The following is a 20,470-nucleotide window of genomic DNA, read 5'->3' on the forward strand; positions in this document are numbered from 1 at the left end:
ACCGTTCCAGTATCTCTGATTCGAGTGGCATGCTACCCTCTCAACACAACCAGTTCGTGACTTTAGCTTGTCTATAAGCACAGCCTCGTTACGTCATCCCCCAAAACTTCTGATATTCATGAGCCAGCGGATATCATGATATCGCTTCGTACATCTGACTTTCGCTGGTGCCACAGCGTAGGTAGCAAACCCATGATTGACTACATGCCTGCTTCCGCTGAATCACGAGCTTTGGATATGTTACCACACTCCACGCCTAAACGCTCCTACTTCCCCCCCTTCTTTCCCCCCTGAGCCTTCCACGCCTCTCCCCTCCTCGAACTCCTCGTCGTCGGCTTCCCCTTCCCCTTCCCCTTCTTCTTCCCCGCGCCCCCCAACTTAAGCCCACTCTTCCCCTGCTTACTACTCGCGCGATGACCCTCAAACACGAAGCCCTCCGGGGCCCTAATGCCCGCCCCGATCCCTATCCCCTTCCCGCTCTCGGGCCGCTGCTGGCCCTTAAGCACCTGCGCGGCGCCCGCGCGACCGAGCAGCTTGCCAGCACGCCCAGCCAGCGAGGCGTGCTCGGGCTGCGGCTTCGGGTTGTAGATGCCGTTGGCGGCGTGGCGCGGTGGTGGGGGGCGAATTTTGGCGGCGTTGCGCTTTTGGGCTTTGGCGCGCAGGACGCGGAGTTTGCGGGGCAGGAGGGGCGGGAAGGACTTGTCGTTGTAGAGGAGGGCTGCTTCGGCGCCGTTCTCGTCCTGCTTGAGCCGTTAGCGATGATGCTTCGTGTAGTGTAGTGGGCCTTTGATGAAGGGGTGGGTGGGCACTTGCCGTGAACTGCACGTACGCGATGCCCTTTCCGACGCGCGTCTTGGCATCTCTGATGACGCGCACGCTTTCGACGGTCCCGGCTTTGCTGAGTTGTCGCCATAGCCCCTCCTCAACGTCGCCGGGCGGCTTCGTCTTCTTCCGCTCCTTCTTGCCGGATTCGGCGTCTTTCGCTGCGTCTATGGCACTCGAGTCATCCACGAAGCCTAGATTCCCGACAAAGACACACCGCCGGTGGTCGACCTTGGCTGGATGGGCCACCTCATCGACGCGCAGATGTCGGTCCAGCACCACAGAGCCATTGAGTCGCTTCGCTGCTTCTCGCGCGGCGGCTTGAGTGCTGTAAACTGCGTAGGCGTTTGTGCTCTTCGTGGTAGCTTCCATCAGCTCCTTCTTGGCGAAGGCGGCTTTCTTGGGGATTGGGGTTGCGAAGGCGGTGGAGCGGAAGCGGAGGGACTCAACTTTGTGAGGCGGGGAGTTTGCGGGGACTGGAAGGGAGGGGAGAAAGGAGGAGAGATGGGCGAGGAGCGTCTTGCGGGCGGATTTGGAGGTTATGGCTGTGGTGGAGACGTTGCCTAGGAAGACTGTGCGGGAGGACTTCTCGAGCTCTGAGGCGTCTTTGTTCGGATTGAGCGATTCGTGCTGGGGGATGGAGTATGTGGATTCGAGGTCGCTGTCTGCAGCTTCTGCTCCATCCTCGTCTGCGTCTTCGGCTTCTGAGGTCTGCTCCGAGGCGTCGCTGGACCCATCTTCATCCTCGCCGTTTTCAGGCTTCCGTCTCTTGGTGGCGCGTTGGGCTACCTCCACCTCCTTCGCTTCCTCTCTGGCGAGGTTCTGCAGGTACAGGCCTTCTAGATTATCGTCCTCCTCGTTCCGGCGCTTGCGCTTCTTGTGCGTCTTGCTCGACTGACCCTCGTCCGTCAATGCTTGAGGGGCGTGGACCGCATCCTGGGCATTTAGTGATGAGTCCTCTGCCGCTATTTCAGCATCACTGTCCGCCTCTTCTGCATCTTCGAGCTCTGACAGCTCCTCGTCTGTGGGAGTTTCGTTTTCGGCCTCAGCTTTGGACGGCTTGGTAGGCGGTGGGGCTTGATATCGCGACTTTGGGGGCGGCTTGACAGGTCCAGCCTGGCTAGTGAATCAGCACTGCTTGCCCGGCTTCAGTTTGACTGCCACGTACACTTGCAGCGAACAACGATGCCAACGCTGGATCGTGTGCGTTGCTGTCCGCAACGAGGAAGGTCTTTGCCTCCCTTTTAGAACCGCGCGGTGCTGCGTCCCGACCGGCTGCCATTGCCGACTTAAATATGCCGAAGTCTTCTGGTTTATACTTGACCTGTACTTCTCTTTCCTTTCCCTTCCCACGAACGACGGCGCGTGGAGATGATTTTCGCGGTGGAGGGTTTTCTGGGCGTGTTCACCGCCTGGCAGAACTGCCCTGGAGTCAATCATCCGCGCCCAGCTCTGGCGCTCACGGGCTCACACGGCCGCCATCCTGAAGTCATAATACTCTCCCTCCACAGCCGAACGTGAACGGACTTCTGGCTGTCCAACACTTCCACACCTTCATGCAGCTCAGTCCTCCTTGTCTCTCGAACGGCGCACTTGGATTTCGAGCAGCGCCCTCCAAATCACTTTCCGACACCAGTTGAGCGACCCGGCCGCCCACCCCCACAATCGCAGCGCGATCCTGGCAGTGCCCTCTGCCCGCAAGCTTCCATCTAGCGCCTTAGTACCTCCTGTAGATTTCCGGCGGCTTATACCTGAGAGAAGTCCAGTCTGCGGCCGTAGTCGCGCGAGCGCAGCATGAGCGCGGTGAACGTGGGGAGCAGTAGTAGACCAGGGACGATCACCATTGATCCTACCTTGGCCGACAGTGAGTCAACTCCTCATTTATATCTGGGCTGGGCTCTGGAAGCGTTTCAGCCCTTGGATCCGCGCAGTTTTTTCGCTTTCGTGCGCTGTGGCCGCACCGTCGTCAGCTTGAGCGGACAATGGCCTTGAAAGCCGACTCCACTCTCACAACTTCATACCAATAACCACTTGTCGAATCGGGTCTTCGTGGACGTTTACTGATTGCTGCTGCGCGCCTCCTAGGTCTCACTCAAGCGGTTACCTCAACCACAGCTACTACTCGCACTCTCACTCCAGAACCCGAGGCACTCACACCACGCACTACCTTCCTTGACCACAACACACTTATACCATTAGAGGACGGCATGCTCAGCACACTCCAGGCCGTAGAGCCGCCCAGCGCCTTTGATCGCTCAGCCGGGGACATTGAAGCTGCCAGAACCCAGCTAGGCGACTTCAACGACAGCCGATCAAGCAGCCTGAGCGAGTTGGGCGACGGCCCGTCAGACGGAGAAGATGCGGTTCGCGCAAATTATACACTCACAGCTGCGGGCGAGTACGACTCCGAAGCGGAAACCGAGCGCTTGCACGACTCGCCGACAAAGCTCCCAGCGCCTGATACCACAATCGAAGCCGGGACGATGATTGGCAGGACACCAAGCAGGTTACGGCGAGAAGGGGTCGCAGATCGCGCGAGCTCAGAGTCGGTCTCACCATCGACGAGGATTGCGCGAGGCGGCGCGACAATGGACGAACTGGCGGGACTGAGCGGTCTGTCAGCACTAGCAGCCATGGCGACAGAGCCTGTAGTGCAACAGCCGGCAAGCTATAGCCCGAGGAAGCGGAAAAGACTGACACCAGACGCGAGCCCGATCAGCGACGAAGAGGTGGAGGAGCCAGCGCGAAAGCGCAGTGCTTCCGCGAGAGCCAATGGCGGTATCGCTGCGATAGACGCTGCGCAGAAGGGAGTTGCAGAGGAAGAAAACGATGCGGACGATCTTCGCGCTATGCGAGAGGAGGGAGACGAGGCGATGGGCGATAATGTGGAAGCGGCGCAGGAGCCCGGCGAGGATGAACCAGCATTGCTCAAGGCGTCCAAGGGAAAGAAGGGCAAACGGAAAGGAAAGAAACCCAAGGAACCCGATACTATGCACAGAAGTATTGAGTCAGTACCGCCTGCAGCGACCGAGAGACAGGCGGATCCTGACGGCGATGACGAGCCTCTTGCTGTTGGAGAAGAATGTGGGTGAACTTCTTGCGACGTCGTTCAAATAGCTTGCTGATCAATGCGCCACAGTGCACAAGAAGAGGAACGCGATGGAGGGCTTAGAGGAGATCCAGAGACAGTTTGTGCTCATGCGATCAAAGTAAGCGAAACACCGAGCGTCAGAATTTTCGCAGGACACTAATCTGACCTCTTAGACTCTCCGACGAGCGCATCGCACAGTTGGACAGCGAACTTGAGTCCTTGAGACAGCCCAATTCTACCTACCCCGATCTCCTAGCAATGCTCCGTTGCATCGACGAGCGCTTAGCGGAAAAGAAGCAGATCGAGGACATGACGCTGCACTATAAATTGGGCGCACTGGGAAACCGCATCATTTGCGAAAGACGGCAGCTTCAATCTCAGTATTTCCAGACCGTCCGAGAGATCAGAGACGAGTCCTTGTACCTCTGCAACAAGACGTTCTTGAAGCTACGGCAAGAGCGCAACCTCTTCGGGGCCGACGAACCAGACTACGCCTACCTGTACAACCCCGACCGCGCCGAGCAGGTCAAGCGGCAGACGGCGTACAACAAAGAAGTCTCAATCCTCTCCGGCGTAGCCAAATACGTTGGATTCCCAGCTGCGCCCAATCTCAACGGCGCCCGAACCGGCGAGCTCGACAACGATCTACGAGCCCTACGGGTACGCCCCAACTTTCCTTCGTCTGCTCTCCCAAGCACCCACTCGATCAGCAAAAACTGACACACCTCTGCAGATAAACCCCCAGCCTTCGACTATACCCCTCACCCGCCCCGCTCTCCTCACCGAGCCCTCCGCACGCGACAGACAGGCCGCAGAATCCCAATTCCTAGCCGAGACCCCCTGGGCGAACCCCCAGCACCCGCTCTCGCAAGCCAACCACACCGCATTCCACTCCGCGCCCTCGTCCACACACGTCCCCCGCTTCGCTGGCAACGGCACCAGCAACGCGCCCCTCTCCACCCCCGCGCCCCAGAAAAGCAGAGCCACCACCCAGCCCTTCAGTGGCTCGGCCGCCTCAACGATAACAGCAATCGACCCACCCAGCAGCACCGCCCGCCCGACCCCCACAGGCGCAGCGGCACAACCTACGCCCACGCCCGCGACGCTACGGCAGGAGGAAACGCTCGTCATCGCCGAGTCACCCAGCTTGGCTACCGGCCAGGCGAAGCGAGGTACCGATGCGGCTCACATGAGCGGTTCGGCGGGCGAAGAGCAGCAGCAGCAGCAGCGGGAAGCAGGGGCGGGCAGTCCAAAGAGCGTTCCGCTGCCGCAACCACAGCAACTCAATGCGTTCGCGCGGCAAAGGAGTGAGCAGCAGCAGCAGCAGCAGCGCTTCATGGCGCGCTCGCCATTCGCGAGTCCGGGATTGGCGCAGGGGGCGGGGGAGAGGGTGGGCGTGTTCAGGCGATGAACAAAGAGATATACTAGCGTATCGGTTATCACAGAGGAGGGAGGAGGCTTGTTGCTACGATCGCGGTCAGCGGTTGCTTGCCGTGGCTAGGGGCGCGCGTGGAGCGGGCCTTTCCAAAGGCGTTCACAGCGCACCTCCTAAGTTGGATAGCTGCTTTCGTGGCTCGGTGACGGAAGCAGCGGGAGCGGGCGGGCTGGGACCGGCGTTTTTGTGCATCTGGCGCCTTTTGCATCGGAGGGATACCCTGGGTTGACCTGGTTGTGCTGCGTGGGAAATGCTGTTGTTCGGCTTGTTTTGCATGGCGGGCTTGCGTCACATCAGATCTGGAAAGGGTCGGGTTTAGACATGTGGGGCGTTGTTGATGGTTTGCATAGCTACATGGCATGGGTGTAGATGATAATGACACTTTTGCTGCATCGCTTCTGATGATTTCGTGGCATGCGTGTGTGCGAGACGATTGTGTCAAACCATGTCCGGCTGTTTGCAGGTGTGTTTGAACCCTGACCCTCCGAGATGGAAACTGCTCTGTTTCTTGTAATTTCTGGTAGGGAGATGTATGAACGGTGGTTAATTAACGCCTAGTCTAGGGCTTCCCCTGTGGAGAGTCTCAACGTACAGACTGGAACGTAGTTGTGCGTCCCCATGCCACAAACGTATAAAACAAACAAAACATGAGCAGAGAGAAACACAACAAGCCACCAATGCATGGTGTACAGATCCACCAACCAATCTCGCCACCCACTTCCCAACTCCTCACACATATGCGTAAAGAAAAGTACAAAGTCGCAGATTGGAATAAACTTTTGAAACCACGTATTGGGGCACAGAAGATCACAGTTACCAACAACCTCCATCCCATCCCGACAGCCAATGCTCACCGCTGCTGCTCCACATATCTGACCTCCTGTCCCGGTGGCCCAGTCGGCCGCTCAGACAGCCTCTCACTGGCCATGGACGGCTCAGGAACCGGCTCGTACACCCTCCGTTGGTGCTCCTCATATGGCGGTTGATTAGCGTAATAGACGTATCGGCGGTCGTCGCGTACCGGTGACGTCTCGTAAGGGACATATTCGTATGCTTGCTCCGAAGGACCGTGATGTTCTGAGACGTATCTTATCGGTATCCGGTCCTGTTCCGAGATGTACCGTGCTGGAGGGTGATGTTCGTGGACGCGGACGACTTCGATGGGGCGGCCATACTCGTCTACGTAAAGCGGTTGCGGTTCTGCGTATCGGTAGCGCACTGGAGGCTCGGCGGGTGAGTAGCGTGCAGGCTCTTCCATCGGTATATACTCACGCGGTGGCGGGTGTGAGGATTGACGCGCAGCTTGGGCGGCTTCGTCATGCTCCGGATGCGCAACGCTCCGATCACGGTATTGATGGGCTTCTAGCTCTGGCTCGGCGAGGCGGGAAGGGGAACGAGACCGTTCGCGGTCCAGCCGTCGCCGTTGGACCTCGTATCTCTCGAACCTGCTGTGAGGCCGCGCTACGCGCGGGATCGGGGCTTGGGCTGTTTCGCGGTATACGCGCATGTAACGTGCGTAACGTGGACGAACCTGTCCGACGTGTCGTTCTTCAAAGCGACCGCCTCGGCTGACATATTGCTCGCTACCTATGGCATTAGGTCTGCGTTCTGAGTGGCTGGCTGGCTGGCGAGGCTCTGCAACCGGTCCGGTGGAGCCTGAAGGTGGCGGCGGCCCTGGCGTTACCGCGATACTGCTGTAACCTGTCCCAGCCTCACCGCTTGGCGCAGCGACAGGCAGAGTGTCGACTGGCATCCGAGAAGAGTGCTGCGGCATCTCTTGCGGAACATGCTCAGGAATTACATGGCCAAGTCCTGGATCCCCCATCTCGTGGTCGTGTTCGGTCGCATAGCCGGCATGGCCTCCTCGCTCAGTGTCTAATTGGTCGAGGAACCGATCAACATCGCTCTCGGGCATCTTCGGAACTGATGGGCGCGGTCGCGTCTCGGGAACGCTCTCTGGGCCATAGTCTACAGAAGGCTCGACATATTCATCTGGATCATCTACATATCGGATGAGGGGACGAGTCGCTTCCGTTCGTGGTCGCTCCACAAGGGCCTCCCTGGCAGGAACGATGGAACTTGTACGACGCAGATGACCGCGGCTAGTTCGGGGGACCTCTACGTATTCGACGTATGCAACGTCACTCTCGTACTCTCGGCGACGATCTGCAGGACTAGGAGCTCGGTAATAGCCACGAGGTGCAGCGCCATAGCCATCATCATGCGGATCTCGTGGAACCTGGGTTTCGATATTAGCTGCCCGATGACTTCGCTCACGATGAAATGAGTCACCCACGTATTCCACTGGCTCGGCGTAGTAGTAACGACGTCTGTGATCGTCCTCTGGCACATCCCTTGACTGTATCAAGCGGCTGCGTTGCTGTACTGTAGTCCGCCTGGGCGGCATGTCGATTGCAGGATGACGCGGATCATACTCATCCTCACCTACCGCTGGCAAAGACTGTGGGGATTCATGAGACGGTATGCTTCCGTCTCTACGTCTCCGCGGCGGCGACACCCTCGGGCGTGCTACCCTTGTCTCAGATCCATGTACGGCTTCCTGTGGCAAGTCCTGAGCGAACCCTCGATCCGAGTAAGGATCATGGCGCGCCATATCTCTACCACTGGTGTTGCGCGCCGCTGGAGGTTCTGGAGATGAAGCAAAAAGATGAGGAAAAACTTCGACAACAGCTCGAATCTTGTCGTCACCTATGCCCGGTACAGAGAGGGTATCTCTGATGTATGCTTCATCAGGAATCTCGATCATGTCCTCCGCCCATTTCAGGTGAGAAACAGCACTGCGACCACGGCGCGGTGGCCTTACTTTCTCAAGATGAGCAAACTTGAAATGAGAGATGAGGGACAAGAAGTCGTAGGCCTTATCCGCTAAATGAGACGACTGAGACTGACGGCCTTTGGAAGGGCGCTGGTTGTGACGTATGCAAGTTTTGCATAACAGGCCACGAGCATTCTTGATGGGTTTCATCAATTGATGTGTTGCAAGAGCATCAGAGAAGAGATCCAGACTCGGTTCATAACCAAACCGAGCGTTGAACTTGGAAATAACGTGATGAATCACGACGAATACTCTTACACTCTGAGGGAAATCTTTGATGCCTGACGTGTTTGTCCACACGTTTTTCGCCGTTTGCGCAATTTCACTGAGGTGGTCCTCATGAGAACCACTGGTGGTTGAGTCATTAGGGCTATCGCCTGAGCCAGAATCGGCTGCATCTGGTGCGGTAGCTGGTAGCTGGAGCGACGGGGCATTGGTCGCGTTAGTATCGGGAGCAGCTTGTGGTCCACCTGCCGGTATCACATCCGCAATCATCGACGGGGCCAGGGCAGGGCTGAACATTGTATTCGGCTGGCCAGCGTAATTAGCGTAGCTGTTGTACATTGGCCCTTGGCCAGCCATGAAAGCCTGTTGGGGACTGTTGAATGGCAGGCCGCCCGGGACCTGAGCATAATTCTGCTGGAAACTTGGACCTTGGAAGCCATTGGCCGGTAGCGGAGGTGGCTGAAATGGACCATGACTGTATTGCGCGTACAAAGGGTTGCCATAAGGACTGGGACTCATCTGCGAGAACTGGTGTAGACCTAGGGTTGCCATCTGGGGCGTCGACGACGCTCCACGGGAATACCCACCATATTGGAAGGGAGCATACGCTGGTTGGCCAGGAACGGCCGAACCAGAACCGCTAACAGATACAGCGTACAGAGCAGCCTGAGCAGTACCTGGATCTGGATGGAAAGGGGGTTCTTCTGGCCACTCGGCCTCTTTCCAGCTTACAACAACGTTCCCGACGCTAAAATCGTTAGTGTGTTTGGCGCCGTAGTGCTGCAGAACACCTTCAAAGCCGTAGAACTTGGGATTCCCCTCAGCAACGCACTCCTTGCACAGGAATAACTCCCTACGGTGTGGTTCGGCCAATGATTTGATCTTGTTATCGTAGACCCATTTCATGCTCTCCAAAAGTAATCTCCGGGCTGGTGGGCCGTTAAATGGATCCTGCCTGAGTTCCTGGCCGGTGGCGGTCCTGGCCTCGTCTTCCTCGGCAAGGTCATCGTAAAACCGCTTACGAACGTGCAAAAGGACATCGGCCGCAAACTTCGAGCTGTTGTCCTTGCTGATGGATCTGCCATTTGACCAAGCACCTCGAATCAGCTCGTCCGCATACATACCCAGTCTTCTTCGGAGGGGTTTCTGGGCATCATCCCATTCCCGGTCTTGCGCTTCCTTGAGTTCTTTAGAGCTTGGTTCTTGAGGGCGGCCCGCCTCCAGCTTTGCTTGCAACGCAGCCATGTGCGCTGCATGCTCGGCCTCCATGCGCTCGGCTACCTCGCGCTGAGCCAGGAGTCGTGGCTTGAGTACTTCCCAGGCACTGTCCGTCATTGGGACACCAATCTGCATAGCGTTTTGAAAAGACTCCATGTGTCGCAGCACATTGGCCGAAATCGGTGGATTCAGTTGTTGACAGCGATCCTCTATATCGGCCTTTCGGGCAGCTTTGGCTTCGTTCGCGTCGCGCAAATTACGTTCCGGACGATGTTGCTGAGGTAACCCATGCAGCTGCTGTGGTTGGTGGTTGACGTGAGCCAGAGATGTAGGTGGGCGGGGAGGCAGAAAGTGGGGACCTGCTAGATACTGAATCAGTAGGCGCTCCATGGTTTCCTTACGTTCTCTTCCGACTTCGTTGCCTAGTAATGAATTCGATATCAAGGCACGTATCTCCTGTGTAGCGGGATGCTGATCACAGCTGCATGACTTACCCGCTGTTGGAATGCCGGCTGCTGCTGTCGATGCGGTGTATGGCGTGTACGCACTCGTAACTGGAGGCGTGACAACCCGAGGAGTTGTTATGACCGGGGTCGGCGCAGACTTGGTGGACGGACGATCCGCAGCTTGCTTGGCCTCCCACAGCTCCCATCGCTCGGCAGCACTACGACGATTGTTTCCCATCTCCTCAAGGCCTCTAGACCATCCTTCCGCAGCAGCGGGTCCGAGTGAACGCGCCTCCTCAAGTTCCCGCTGAATGTCGGCTATGTGTTCATCGAAATATCGCTTGGAGATCGAGAGCGTGGGCGGTACTATCGTCGAGCTTTTCAGAACCGTGGAAGGGACGACGTGTCTGGTAGACGTGACAAAAGCGTACGGGAGAGCCTGGAGGAGACCTGAAGGTAGGGAGAAGAGCAACTCAGTATCCTGCGTGTTTTAGTAGTGACTACGCGAAGTTGAATTTAGTTGCAAACCTTCTTTGACCTAGCTTCAAGGCAGCTTCCGCATAAGCGAACTCCAAACGGCCAGATTGCTCGCACTCCGTCAGGACCAGGTCCACCTTCCCACACGTTACCTGTGAAGGGTACCGCAGGTGCGGCTTTCCCACATGATTGACACTTGGCACCGCTGGTAAGCTGCCACATCTGCATTTCGGTAAGCCCGACTAGTGGTTTTGGGCGAGGAGCGCAGTGTAGGTGCCTTGCAGTAGCCCATATAGCTTCGGGGTTTACGGGGGCCAGTCGACCTGGGACACTTCGCCCAGCGCGACAAAGATTGCCGTCGGTAAGATACCCCCGGAACGCGCGGTTTACAGATGTAAGGCTAATGAGATCGCTCGGATGGAGGTAATGGAACACATATTGCCAGATCTCAGGCGGTACTCTTGCGCAGGTCGAGGCATTCCCCGCGGTGAGAGCTTCGGACAGTGGAGTCATCCGGGGTCGTTTTTCTGTGCCATCGCTCAAGGCTTCGCGCTTGCGCTTTCCAACAACGCTTGTCTGAGGTGTCTCGGTCGGTGACTTGGGAGAAGGTGTCGCGCCGGACGACTCGTATAGTTCGGACGAGCTGGCTGTACTTGCTACGCTGGGCCTTCGTCCTTCCATACCTACCAGGCTCAAAGCTGAGCGCTGCTCAGGCATCCACCGCCCTTGCGACGACCGAAAGACTGCAAAGACCTGCGCGAGCGTATCATCTGTTGGAGCGATAGGTGGAGGGCTGTAAGGCCTGATCCGTTGCGGTGTGAGCGGGATTTCAGTGTCTGTTCGCAGTATGGGATTGAATAGAGCGAAGACTGGAGAAGAAGCGGCGGGAGGGCAGCAAAGGAATGGTGAGCTTTAAGGTGGTGGTGGTGGTTAGGTAGGGCAGGGCGCAGGGAGCGATTGGCTCTGGGGCCGCGAAAAGTGAGGCTTTCCCGGCGGCACTTGAAGGGTGGGTTAAAGAACGCGTTGCCGCATGGAAAGCCACTCGTGGCCCCGCGGTGGATGGCCTGAGTGCACAACCCGTGGACCAAAGACACCTTGCGTGACTGATGCATCAGAGAGCTTAACTACTAGACATGTTTTGCTCTCTGCGGCCATAGAACTGTCTACCTGCTCCACCACCGACAAGATCATAAGTCCGTTTTGAAAGTGAATATGGCATTAAACAAGCTGCAGGGTAGATCCGGCAACGGGCTTTTCAGACAGCCCTTGAGTCCGGCTGCTGCTGCCGCCAAGCGCGCTTCGTCGTCAGCCCTGGCACTTCACCACCCAAGCTGCTCCCTGATCAACAACGCTCACGCCCGCGTCTGCAGCCGAGTCGCCGGGTACAATTACTGGAACCACAACTACAGAGTCTCCGCGAAACTACTGCGTGCGCTTGCAATTCCAGCATGGCGTCCCTCAATCTCTCCAGCAATGGGCCGTCTATAACCAGAAGCTACCAATCAGTCATCAATTCCCCACCACCGTCCGGCGCCGCAGCCAGCTCACCCACGTACGGACAGTGGGCAGTCTTCTCAGTTGCTGCCCCGCTCGTCAGCGCCTTCCAGCAAGATGGTGGCAAAGAAAGCGTATTGAAGGTCCAGAGTACTGGAGGTGTGTAAACAGATGGAATGGACTGAGGGTTCCAGCTGATACATGAAAATAGAGGGGGAGCTGGTCGACTTGATCGAGGACTTCTCAGACGGCAAGATCCAATTCGCCTTTGTGAAGGTGAAGGATACAAACACATCGTTGCCAAAGAACGTCCTGATAGCGTGGGTAAGGACATTCGAACCTCTGCTTAGCCCCCGCTGCTGCATGGAGTGCTTTCCATTTGAGCTAGCTGTGGGACGGTAATGGATCCATGACAATCACTGTAGCTAATCTGTCCACAGTGCGGAGAAGGTGTGCCGGAGCGTACAAAAGGCTACTTTACCAGCCATCTAGCTGCAGTCTCTAAGCTGCTGCACGTAAGTAACCACACGTCCGAGCCTGAAGCTGAACGTCACTAAAACCGTAACTAGGGCTATCATGTCCAGGTAACCGCGCGATCGGATCGCGATCTCACACCCGAACGCATAATCCAAAAGGTCGCCGATTCGTCCGGGTCGAAATATTCTGGTGGCGGCTCAGCGACTGCACCTTCAGGCGGCGCACCACCTCCACTTGCCTCAAAACCCGCATTCACACCCACTCGTGTAGGAGGAGGAAGCAGTGGCTTCAATCCGTTAGGGTCAAGATCGCGAGGTGCACAGCAAAACACCAACGTGGATGAGGATGGATGGGGTGCGGATGCGCCGCCAGTCACACGGACGCAACTCGAGAAAGTGCAACCAGCTTATAGACCTACCAAGGTCAACATAAGTGAGCTCACGTCGCAGAAACAGGAACCTTCTAGGTTCAGTGCTCCACAAGCGGAAAATCCTCCGAGTGATGTGGTAAGGGGAGGTTATCAACCTATTGGAAAGGTCGATATCAATGCTATCCGGCGACAAGCAAAGGAGTCGGGTGCCCAAGACAATCGACCAACAGCGGTGAAAGGAGCGTACGAGCCAGTGGGCAAGGTCGACATAGCTGCAATTCGTGCAAGGGCACAAGGTCCCTCTGGCGCAACTCCCCCGCCAAGCAATATTTCTCCGGCCGCCACAGGATCATCAGCCCGCGATGAAGACCGCGAGGAAGCTCCCAAGTCTCTTGCAGATCGGTCTGCTGCTTTTACCCAGCCGGAGCGGCTGACATCCATGCCGAAACCGAAGGTCTCCAACCGGTTTGGGTCTTCAGCCAGCACCTTCGCAGGCACAAAGGCTCCAATACCGAGTGGATTTCAATCTAAGCCTATCGCTACCGCCGCTCCGGTCGGTACTACCAGCAAGACCTTTGCTGATGAAGGTGGGAAAACACCGGCGCAGATCTGGGCGGAGAAGAAGGCACGTCAACGGGGGCTCAGCGGCGCTGGCGAGCAGCCTCCTTCCGCTGGTCACAACGCACCCCAATCCCCTGTTAGAGCACAGCAAAGTGGCGAAGGTGGATGGAAGAGTGGCTACTCGGGCAAATCATGGGCGCCTGTTGAGACTACGCGAACGGGTCAGTCAGCTGCGAGTAATCTCAGTCAGCAACGGACCGGTCAGGATGAGCAAGAAGAAGAGGCGGCATCTTCACCCGCGGGAGGCGTCGGTGCTATCCGCGATCGGTTCAAGGGCGCTGCTCCGATGGGCGCACCAGCATCGAGACGAGATGTTCCAGAACCCGAATCCGCTTCACCGCCCCCCATGGATATGGCAAGCAAGCCGAATTCTGGTGCTGCTCGTGGCGTACCCATTCCAGGTCTACCGCAACGTCCACAACCGGCAGATGACGAAGAAGACGTGCCTGCTGAGGAGCACGTACGGCTTCCGACGCCACCGGCACAGCCTCGCAGTCCGACGCCTCCAACTCCACCAGCCATGCGGGATAGTTCGCCAGTCCGTATCGCGATGCCTGTAGGAAGGGGCCGGGAGCCAGCTAAGGAGCTTGAGGCGCCGGAGGAGCGGTTCTCGCCTCCCCCTATGCCTGTACAGTCGATACAGCAAGCCATATCAGCTACAAAAGATATTGAGCCCGAACCACAAATCGAGGATGAAGATCCTGCAAGAGGCGCTGCCGCAGCTGCAGCCACCGCTACGTTCGGTCATACCGCCGCACCAAGCTCACAGGCTGGCAAGCGCGCGATTGCGCAATACGACTATGAGAAAGCAGAAGACAACGAACTGGAGCTGCGTGATGGAGAAGAGATCACCGATATCGAGATGGTTGACGAAGACTGGTGGATGGGCCGAAATTCACGAGGCGAGGCTGGGCTCTTCCCCAGCAACTACGTCGAACTTATCGAGGACACTGCGGCCGCTCCATCACCACCTGCTCCTGCTCCAGCTGCCGCCACTTCTTCGGTGTCTGCGCCTGCCGCTCCACCGGCAGCAGGAGGAACCGAAACACCGACCGCAACTGCGCTATATGATTACGAAGCTGCTGAGGATAATGAACTGAGCTTCCCAGATGGTGCCACCATCACTGGCCTAGTATGTGTTATTTCCCAACCTCTCTGTCTCGACCAGCTGCTAATCCCATATCCAGGAGTTCCCGGATGAAGACTGGTGGTTTGGAGAGTACAAAGGAAAGACCGGTCTCTTCCCGGCAAACTATGTACAACTCAACGAGTGATCGCAACTGTGAAAGCGATGACAACCACCAGGCATTAGAGGGAATATGTATACAGTAAGCGTTCAAGGACAAAAGCGGGATTAGTCAATCAATATGTTATACACTCACGCGGTGACACAAGTTACTAGACCCGTCAAGTGCCAAGGTCCCTAATCACTCCCAAATCACCAGAATCTGTTGAAACCACCTGATTTTCAGAGGGCTATACTCTGACCCTCCACATCCAAATGCAACCCTTGAGTGGTGCCCGCTATCCCTGCCGGACATCGCTTTCCTATACGAGATGAGCAGGTGCGGTACCAAGTCTAAAATCCATGAGGTAATTGAGATCATGAATTAATGGTGCAGTACGACTTACAGCGAGGTCTGTCAACAGCACGGGCTAGGTCTAGAACTGCTCGAAGGAGTCTCGCCCTTGTTCGGTGCCACTCCGAAACGCAATGACTGAGGAATGCGGACTGACCCATGATCACAGCACAGCCGCGCAGATCAATTCCCGCGTCTCCGATGCGGATTTGACTACTACCTTGGGGAGTTGTACCTTCTATCTACCGGCCTGAGATCCTTACAGGTCTGGAACTACGCGTTATGCCTCTAAAACTCGGTCTTTTGTCGCTCGAGCTGTGCTCTGTTGGAATGCTGCATTGCTTTGCCATAACGACGACTCGCCACGCGGTGCTAACTGCTAACGAACCATTACATCAGAGCCTGGCACTGTTTGTCATGGAAGGTCTCATAAAAGAGCAGCGCCCGCTGAGTGTTAGTACCTCTGTGTGTGCATGTCTAGCCACTACAACCGGAACCTCAAGGGAGCTTCATCAGTCCTCTCTCTTGCAATAGACACCAGCGATGCTTCGTCTTCTGTCTCTTTCGGCTTCTCTATTCCTTTTCTCAGCCCTGATTTCTGGAGCCCCGGCACCGTCGCCTGATCGCATTTTCAAACGTGCTGAAGAACTGCTCCTATGTGCGAACCTTACCTCACCAATCAATGGCGACTGCAACTTCGATGCCGACCTTGACCTCGCTCAGCCCACTCAGGACATGAGGCTCCTCGAAGTGCGCCGCCAGTTCTTCGCCTCTTCATACCGCGCTGTCGTCGTTGACGACTTACCAATCCTCGCTCATCCGCAAGAAGCTACCATCGTTGGAGCGGCGCCGAGAAGAGGAGGTTCGCGCAGGCCAGGATTTGTTGTAAAGAGGCAAGCGAAAGGTGAAGCGCAGGGCCTTTTCGACGAAGTCGTTATCTGGTTCCAGAATGTGCGTACCCTGGTGGCTGAGGATTGTTGAGCAACCCCGGCTAAGTTCGGGGTGACAGTCAATAGCAGCACTTGGCAAAGTAACCGTCAAGACTACACTTACCGAACAAACAACCGAGCTCTTCTGTGAGTCTAACCTACTCCTGCGAAGACCGAGTCCTGATCCCTCTAGACAATTACAGCAATGCCGGTCCCAATCCGCCAGTAGGACTCGAATGGTGCTCCCCGATCAACAACCCCTGGGTCTTCTGCAACGCCACGACCGGCGACATAATACCTGATGTCGTGACCTACCACAACGAGACTCCGGACGTCAGCGACATCGAGGTCCCAAGCACTGTCTGCATCACCCACGATGCAAACGCTCTGTGTCCAGACGCAACTTTCAGCATGCTGCATGCTATTGGCGGCGCAGCCGTCCTCCACAAGGCGCCAAATGGGAACATCTACGCGTTTGACGAGCCGGTTGACCGCTACAATCTGTCCTCCTTCGCGCTGCAGAGCTCAAGGCTGTTCTCTGGGAAGGCGCATTTCGTCATCGGAGGCTCGCAGGGGAGATTACTACACGGATATAACGACACCCTGAATAGCTATGGCGTTAGTAGAATCAGGCTGTCAAGACCGAGTATTATGCCGAATGGTTCGATCCCTGTGTAAGCTGCCGCATAACCTCTCTGCTCTAGAACTATGCTGATCAGTTTCACTGCAGGACTCTTGTGCCGATGGCAAGTCCAGATGGCGGACCTTCGATTGTGGTCGCGATGGACACGTCGGCTAATGTGTATTACTTGATCACCTGTACCATGGCTAACTCGTATGCGAAGGTCTTTCTTGCAAAGTCTATGGTGGACGGTCCGCTGGCGTTAATGGATCCGGGGTTGATGCCTACGGTTACGGGCGGCGAGATCACGTCTTGTAGGGTTGTGCCGTATACCAATGGGGATAGGCCTGCGTAGTTTTATGGATTAGAGAGTCTATCGGTTGATACCTTGTGAATCTATTGTAGTGTACGTGTATTGTTTGAGTAATTTTCTGATTGGTACTACCTTACGCTTGCATGTCACTTTGCGTCATACGTTGTAGAGACCAAGACAGTGTGATTTCAGTCCGCGAGCTCCGACTGCTATTCTGACCTACCTTATGATCGTGGCCTTCAGAAATATAAAGATGCTCGCCATCATGCTGTATCACGTGATCTGGTGTCCTCAACGCGACGTCCGGGAAGGGCCACTGACATCCCACATCTTCTCACGTTTTTCAGATGTATTTTCATTTAACGAAGACGCCCACTACGCACGCGGGGCACTCCGATCAGGATAATGGAACACGGGTCTGCCGCCGCAAAGAGCTCCCCAACGGCCGGCACAGGACTTTTCGCGACGAAAGACCTGCCACCCGGAGAGTTGATCTTCAGCCTGCCGCGGCCACTCATTGGTGTCCTCGATATACCACGATTAGAGGACACCTGCTCGAACTGCTTCCTGTGGCCTGCGGCATCTACTATTGGTAGCCGAGGCGATGATGCCGAGCAGGTAGAGGTTAAGGCGTGTACTGGGTGCCGTACACTTAGATATTGTAGTAAGGTGTGTATCTTCTCTTAGGTCATTGAGCCGGAGGCAAGGTGACAACAGTTCAGCTTTATGGAAGTACACAATAGCCTCAACCTTTCAAGGTCTGATCCGTTTGTCTTAGAAATGCCAAAGCGAGTCTTGGAAGAGAAGTCATAAGCACGAATGCAAGATACTAGCCCAGATCAAGCGGCCCTTACCAAGTGCGGTTCGCGCGTTAATTCAGATTCTTCTATTGAAGCATCACCAAGTGATGTCAGACGACGAGTGGTCGGCGTTACAGCGATTGGAGTCACATCTGGAGGCTAAGCGTGCTCGAGGAGGTTCTCAGTGGCAAGAGATAGAAGTCCTTGCTCTCGGCGCCTGGAGATATTCAGATACCAAAGAGACAATCGAATTACCAACCGCCCAGCAAATCTCTTGTGCGGTGTGTTCAATAGTGGTGCATTCCTGTGAGCGATTCCGTTACTGATCAAATTGCCTAAGATTCTCACGAACGCGCTGACTATTGTCACGCCGACATTCGACCCGCTCGGTGTCTGTCTTAATCCTTTCGCTGCCTTGGCTAATCACTCTTGTGATCCAAACGCTGTGGTGGTCATGGACGGCCCAGAGCTATCCTTTAGGTCTCTAAAGCCGATCGCTAAGGATGAAGAGGTTTTGATCTCATACATAGATGTCACCAACCCGCTTGCCCGCAGACAAGAAGAACTCAAAGAGCGGTACCATTTCACATGCGCCTGCTCAAAATGCCAGAAGGATCCAACAGGTCCAGAAGACAAGTTTCTCAAACCACCGAAGAAGCTGATGAAGAAGTGGGCCACCTTAGTAGACGACCTGAAGAAGGCTGGAAGCGTGCCCAAAGACGACCCAGCAAACTACGTGGGCGATGATATTGCCTCAGAGAGAATGGCTGTGTTACAAGGTATGGCTTTCTCTGCGCTGCAAACCGCCCGAGGAGCATCAGGTCCTCGCGAGACGATCGCGGGCATAGAGAACGGCATGCGGTTATGCTACCAATGCGGAATGTTCCCAGTATATCGTCAGCCGTACGCTCAGATGAGACACAACCTCTTCATCAACATGCTCACTGTTGGCAATTTCCCCATCGCTTGGGCTCAAGGCGTCAAGACATACTTCCTCATAGACCCTGTACTCTTCCCGCAAACTTACCATCCTGTCCGCGTGGTGCACACTTGGACATTGGCGATGCTTACTTTGTACATTGCGAGCGAGTACAATGGTCTTCAGTTCCAACAGTCAGTCGGCTCAGAATTGGACCTTGGTATCATCATATACGGATTGCTTGCGGAGGTATATGGAAATGTCCAGCGAAGTCATGGTCACTCAAGCAGCTTTGCGAAACTGGTTCAAAGGAAGTTTGAGGAGGTCAAAGTGGATATGACAAGAGGCTTTCCGGATGCTTTAAGAGGGATGGAAGGCCGTGTTGAGAAACATTGGAAACTTTTCAGGCACGCAGCCGACTGGATGCAGTACTAGGCCTTTCATATGCACCTCTTCGCATCTCTTTGACAACATTCACAACATATTTGGAGATAGCGGATATCTTCAAGAACCGTTGCTGCCTGAGTTTCACTTCACTTGCTCCAGTCTCGTCGCACGCTCGTCAACTCAGCGCAACCTCCAAAGCTTCCAGGTGTTCCCTCTCCACTCTACCTTCAAAGATCCATCTAAAACAACCTTGCGAATCTTCGCTTCTGCTGGAGTCAATTCCATCAATCGCTTCCGACTCTTGCAAGAAGCTATTTGCAGGCTGCAAGACCTTCCCGGCTGCTTCCTCACTATCTTCACCCAGTAGTACGTCTTCATGGTCCGCGTCCACGCAACTCTCTGACAAACTTCACAAGGCTAACTCAAGCCTAGACACACAGCTTCTGCTCGTAACACGTAAAAGTCTCAGATCATTGTTGAGCTGCAAATCAGTCCTTTGCTCTCTTCCGCCAAACAGCGCCGACCGCTTGCTGCAGGATTGAATCTCAGAAAACACCTACCGAAAACCTGTGAGTCCATCCGTCTCTGCAAATTGGCATTGGCTGATAACTGCACCAGGCCTTCCAGATCCAATCAAGATCAATCAAAATGGCATCCATCACCTTCTCACTCGACACTCTTGCTGTCCTCATGCTCGCTCTGAAGGAAAAGAGCGGCAAAGGTCTAGAGAACGCACATTACGAAATGATGTCGGCGCTCGACGGCACCAAGACCGCAGAATCTTTCAAGCACCAAATGCGTCCTGTCATCACGCGCGCCAATGAGTTGAAGGAGAAGCGGGATGGAGGAGAGATCTTCCGCAGCGTCAAAGCCGGCATGAAGCGCGGTTCGTCTCCCTCATGCAGTTGTTCCAGCTCCAGTGCTGACGCTATAATGACAGCCAAGACTGAGACGCAGTCTCCGGCTCCCGCCGCGAAGGAGCAACGCGGCCCTACGAAGGTCAAGAAGGAGAACCCGCAGATGCCTAAAGGTAAGGGTAGGAAGACCCCTACGACTGCCGCTGAGTTCAGTATCAGCACGGAGTTCGAGGACGCAGACGGCAACGTTCTTAAGGCGGAGGAGGCGGACGACGATGACTACCTGGTCTGACTTCATGGTACTGATACGCTAAGTTGTTGGTGGTGAAGACGTGCTACGGCTCTTCTGGGATGTTTGCGGTGGCTACGGGCGACCGGGGGTGAGCGCGGATAACGTGGAGTTTCAGCTTTTCAGCTTGAGCATAGGTTTAGCAGGCGTTGATTCCGGACGCCGAATACCTTATCAAAATTGGTGATCACAACCGCTCTTATGAATATTATCACGCAGCTGGCGATGCAGTACTATCTCGATCTTACGGAAAAATACCGGT

The 20,470-nt window shown here is 55.7% G+C and overlaps 7 protein-coding genes across 7 annotated transcripts; 5 read left to right on the forward strand and 2 right to left on the reverse strand.

Annotated features, from left to right (window-relative positions):
* Positions 1–266: 266 nt before the first annotated feature.
* W97_01255 (uncharacterized protein) lies at positions 267–2,104 on the reverse strand (the record flags this gene model as incomplete). The annotated part of the gene is made up of 3 exons (XM_007779163.1): positions 267–740; positions 826–1,938; positions 1,991–2,104. 3 exons carry the CDS (start codon positions 2,102–2,104, stop codon positions 267–269), a joined length of 1,701 nt encoding a protein of 566 aa, XP_007777353.1.
* Positions 2,105–3,029: 925 nt separating this feature from the next.
* Positions 3,030–5,324, forward strand: W97_01256 (uncharacterized protein; the record flags this gene model as incomplete). Its single annotated transcript, XM_007779164.1, has 4 exons — positions 3,030–3,906; positions 3,962–4,031; positions 4,087–4,573; positions 4,647–5,324. The coding sequence occupies 4 exons, from the start codon at positions 3,030–3,032 to the stop codon at positions 5,322–5,324; spliced, it is 2,112 nt and encodes a 703-aa protein (XP_007777354.1).
* An 874-nt stretch (positions 5,325–6,198) lies between these two features.
* On the reverse strand, positions 6,199–11,231 carry W97_01257 (uncharacterized protein; the record flags this gene model as incomplete). Its single annotated transcript, XM_007779165.1, has 3 exons — positions 6,199–9,986; positions 10,122–10,554; positions 10,602–11,231. The coding sequence occupies 3 exons, from the start codon at positions 11,229–11,231 to the stop codon at positions 6,199–6,201; spliced, it is 4,851 nt and encodes a 1,616-aa protein (XP_007777355.1).
* Positions 11,232–11,998: 767 nt separating this feature from the next.
* Positions 11,999–14,786, forward strand: W97_01258 (uncharacterized protein; the record flags this gene model as incomplete). The annotated part of the gene is made up of 5 exons (XM_007779166.1): positions 11,999–12,203; positions 12,256–12,368; positions 12,485–12,559; positions 12,614–14,644; positions 14,700–14,786. The coding sequence occupies 5 exons, from the start codon at positions 11,999–12,001 to the stop codon at positions 14,784–14,786; spliced, it is 2,511 nt and encodes an 836-aa protein (XP_007777356.1).
* A 1,041-nt stretch (positions 14,787–15,827) lies between these two features.
* On the forward strand, positions 15,828–16,998 carry W97_01259 (uncharacterized protein; the record flags this gene model as incomplete). Its single annotated transcript, XM_007779167.1, has 4 exons — positions 15,828–16,043; positions 16,102–16,168; positions 16,215–16,695; positions 16,752–16,998. The coding sequence occupies 4 exons, from the start codon at positions 15,828–15,830 to the stop codon at positions 16,996–16,998; spliced, it is 1,011 nt and encodes a 336-aa protein (XP_007777357.1).
* Positions 16,999–17,863: 865 nt separating this feature from the next.
* On the forward strand, positions 17,864–19,110 carry W97_01260 (uncharacterized protein; the record flags this gene model as incomplete). Its single annotated transcript, XM_007779168.1, has 2 exons — positions 17,864–18,037; positions 18,097–19,110. 2 exons carry the CDS (start codon positions 17,864–17,866, stop codon positions 19,108–19,110), a joined length of 1,188 nt encoding a protein of 395 aa, XP_007777358.1.
* A 600-nt stretch (positions 19,111–19,710) lies between these two features.
* On the forward strand, positions 19,711–20,211 carry W97_01261 (uncharacterized protein; the record flags this gene model as incomplete). The annotated part of the gene is made up of 2 exons (XM_007779169.1): positions 19,711–19,948; positions 20,003–20,211. 2 exons carry the CDS (start codon positions 19,711–19,713, stop codon positions 20,209–20,211), a joined length of 447 nt encoding a protein of 148 aa, XP_007777359.1.
* Between the last annotated feature and the right edge of the window lie 259 nt (positions 20,212–20,470).

This window comes from Coniosporium apollinis (assembly GCF_000281105.1).
Source record: "Coniosporium apollinis CBS 100218 chromosome Unknown supercont1.4, whole genome shotgun sequence".
NCBI lineage: Eukaryota > Fungi > Ascomycota > Dothideomycetes > Coniosporium > Coniosporium apollinis.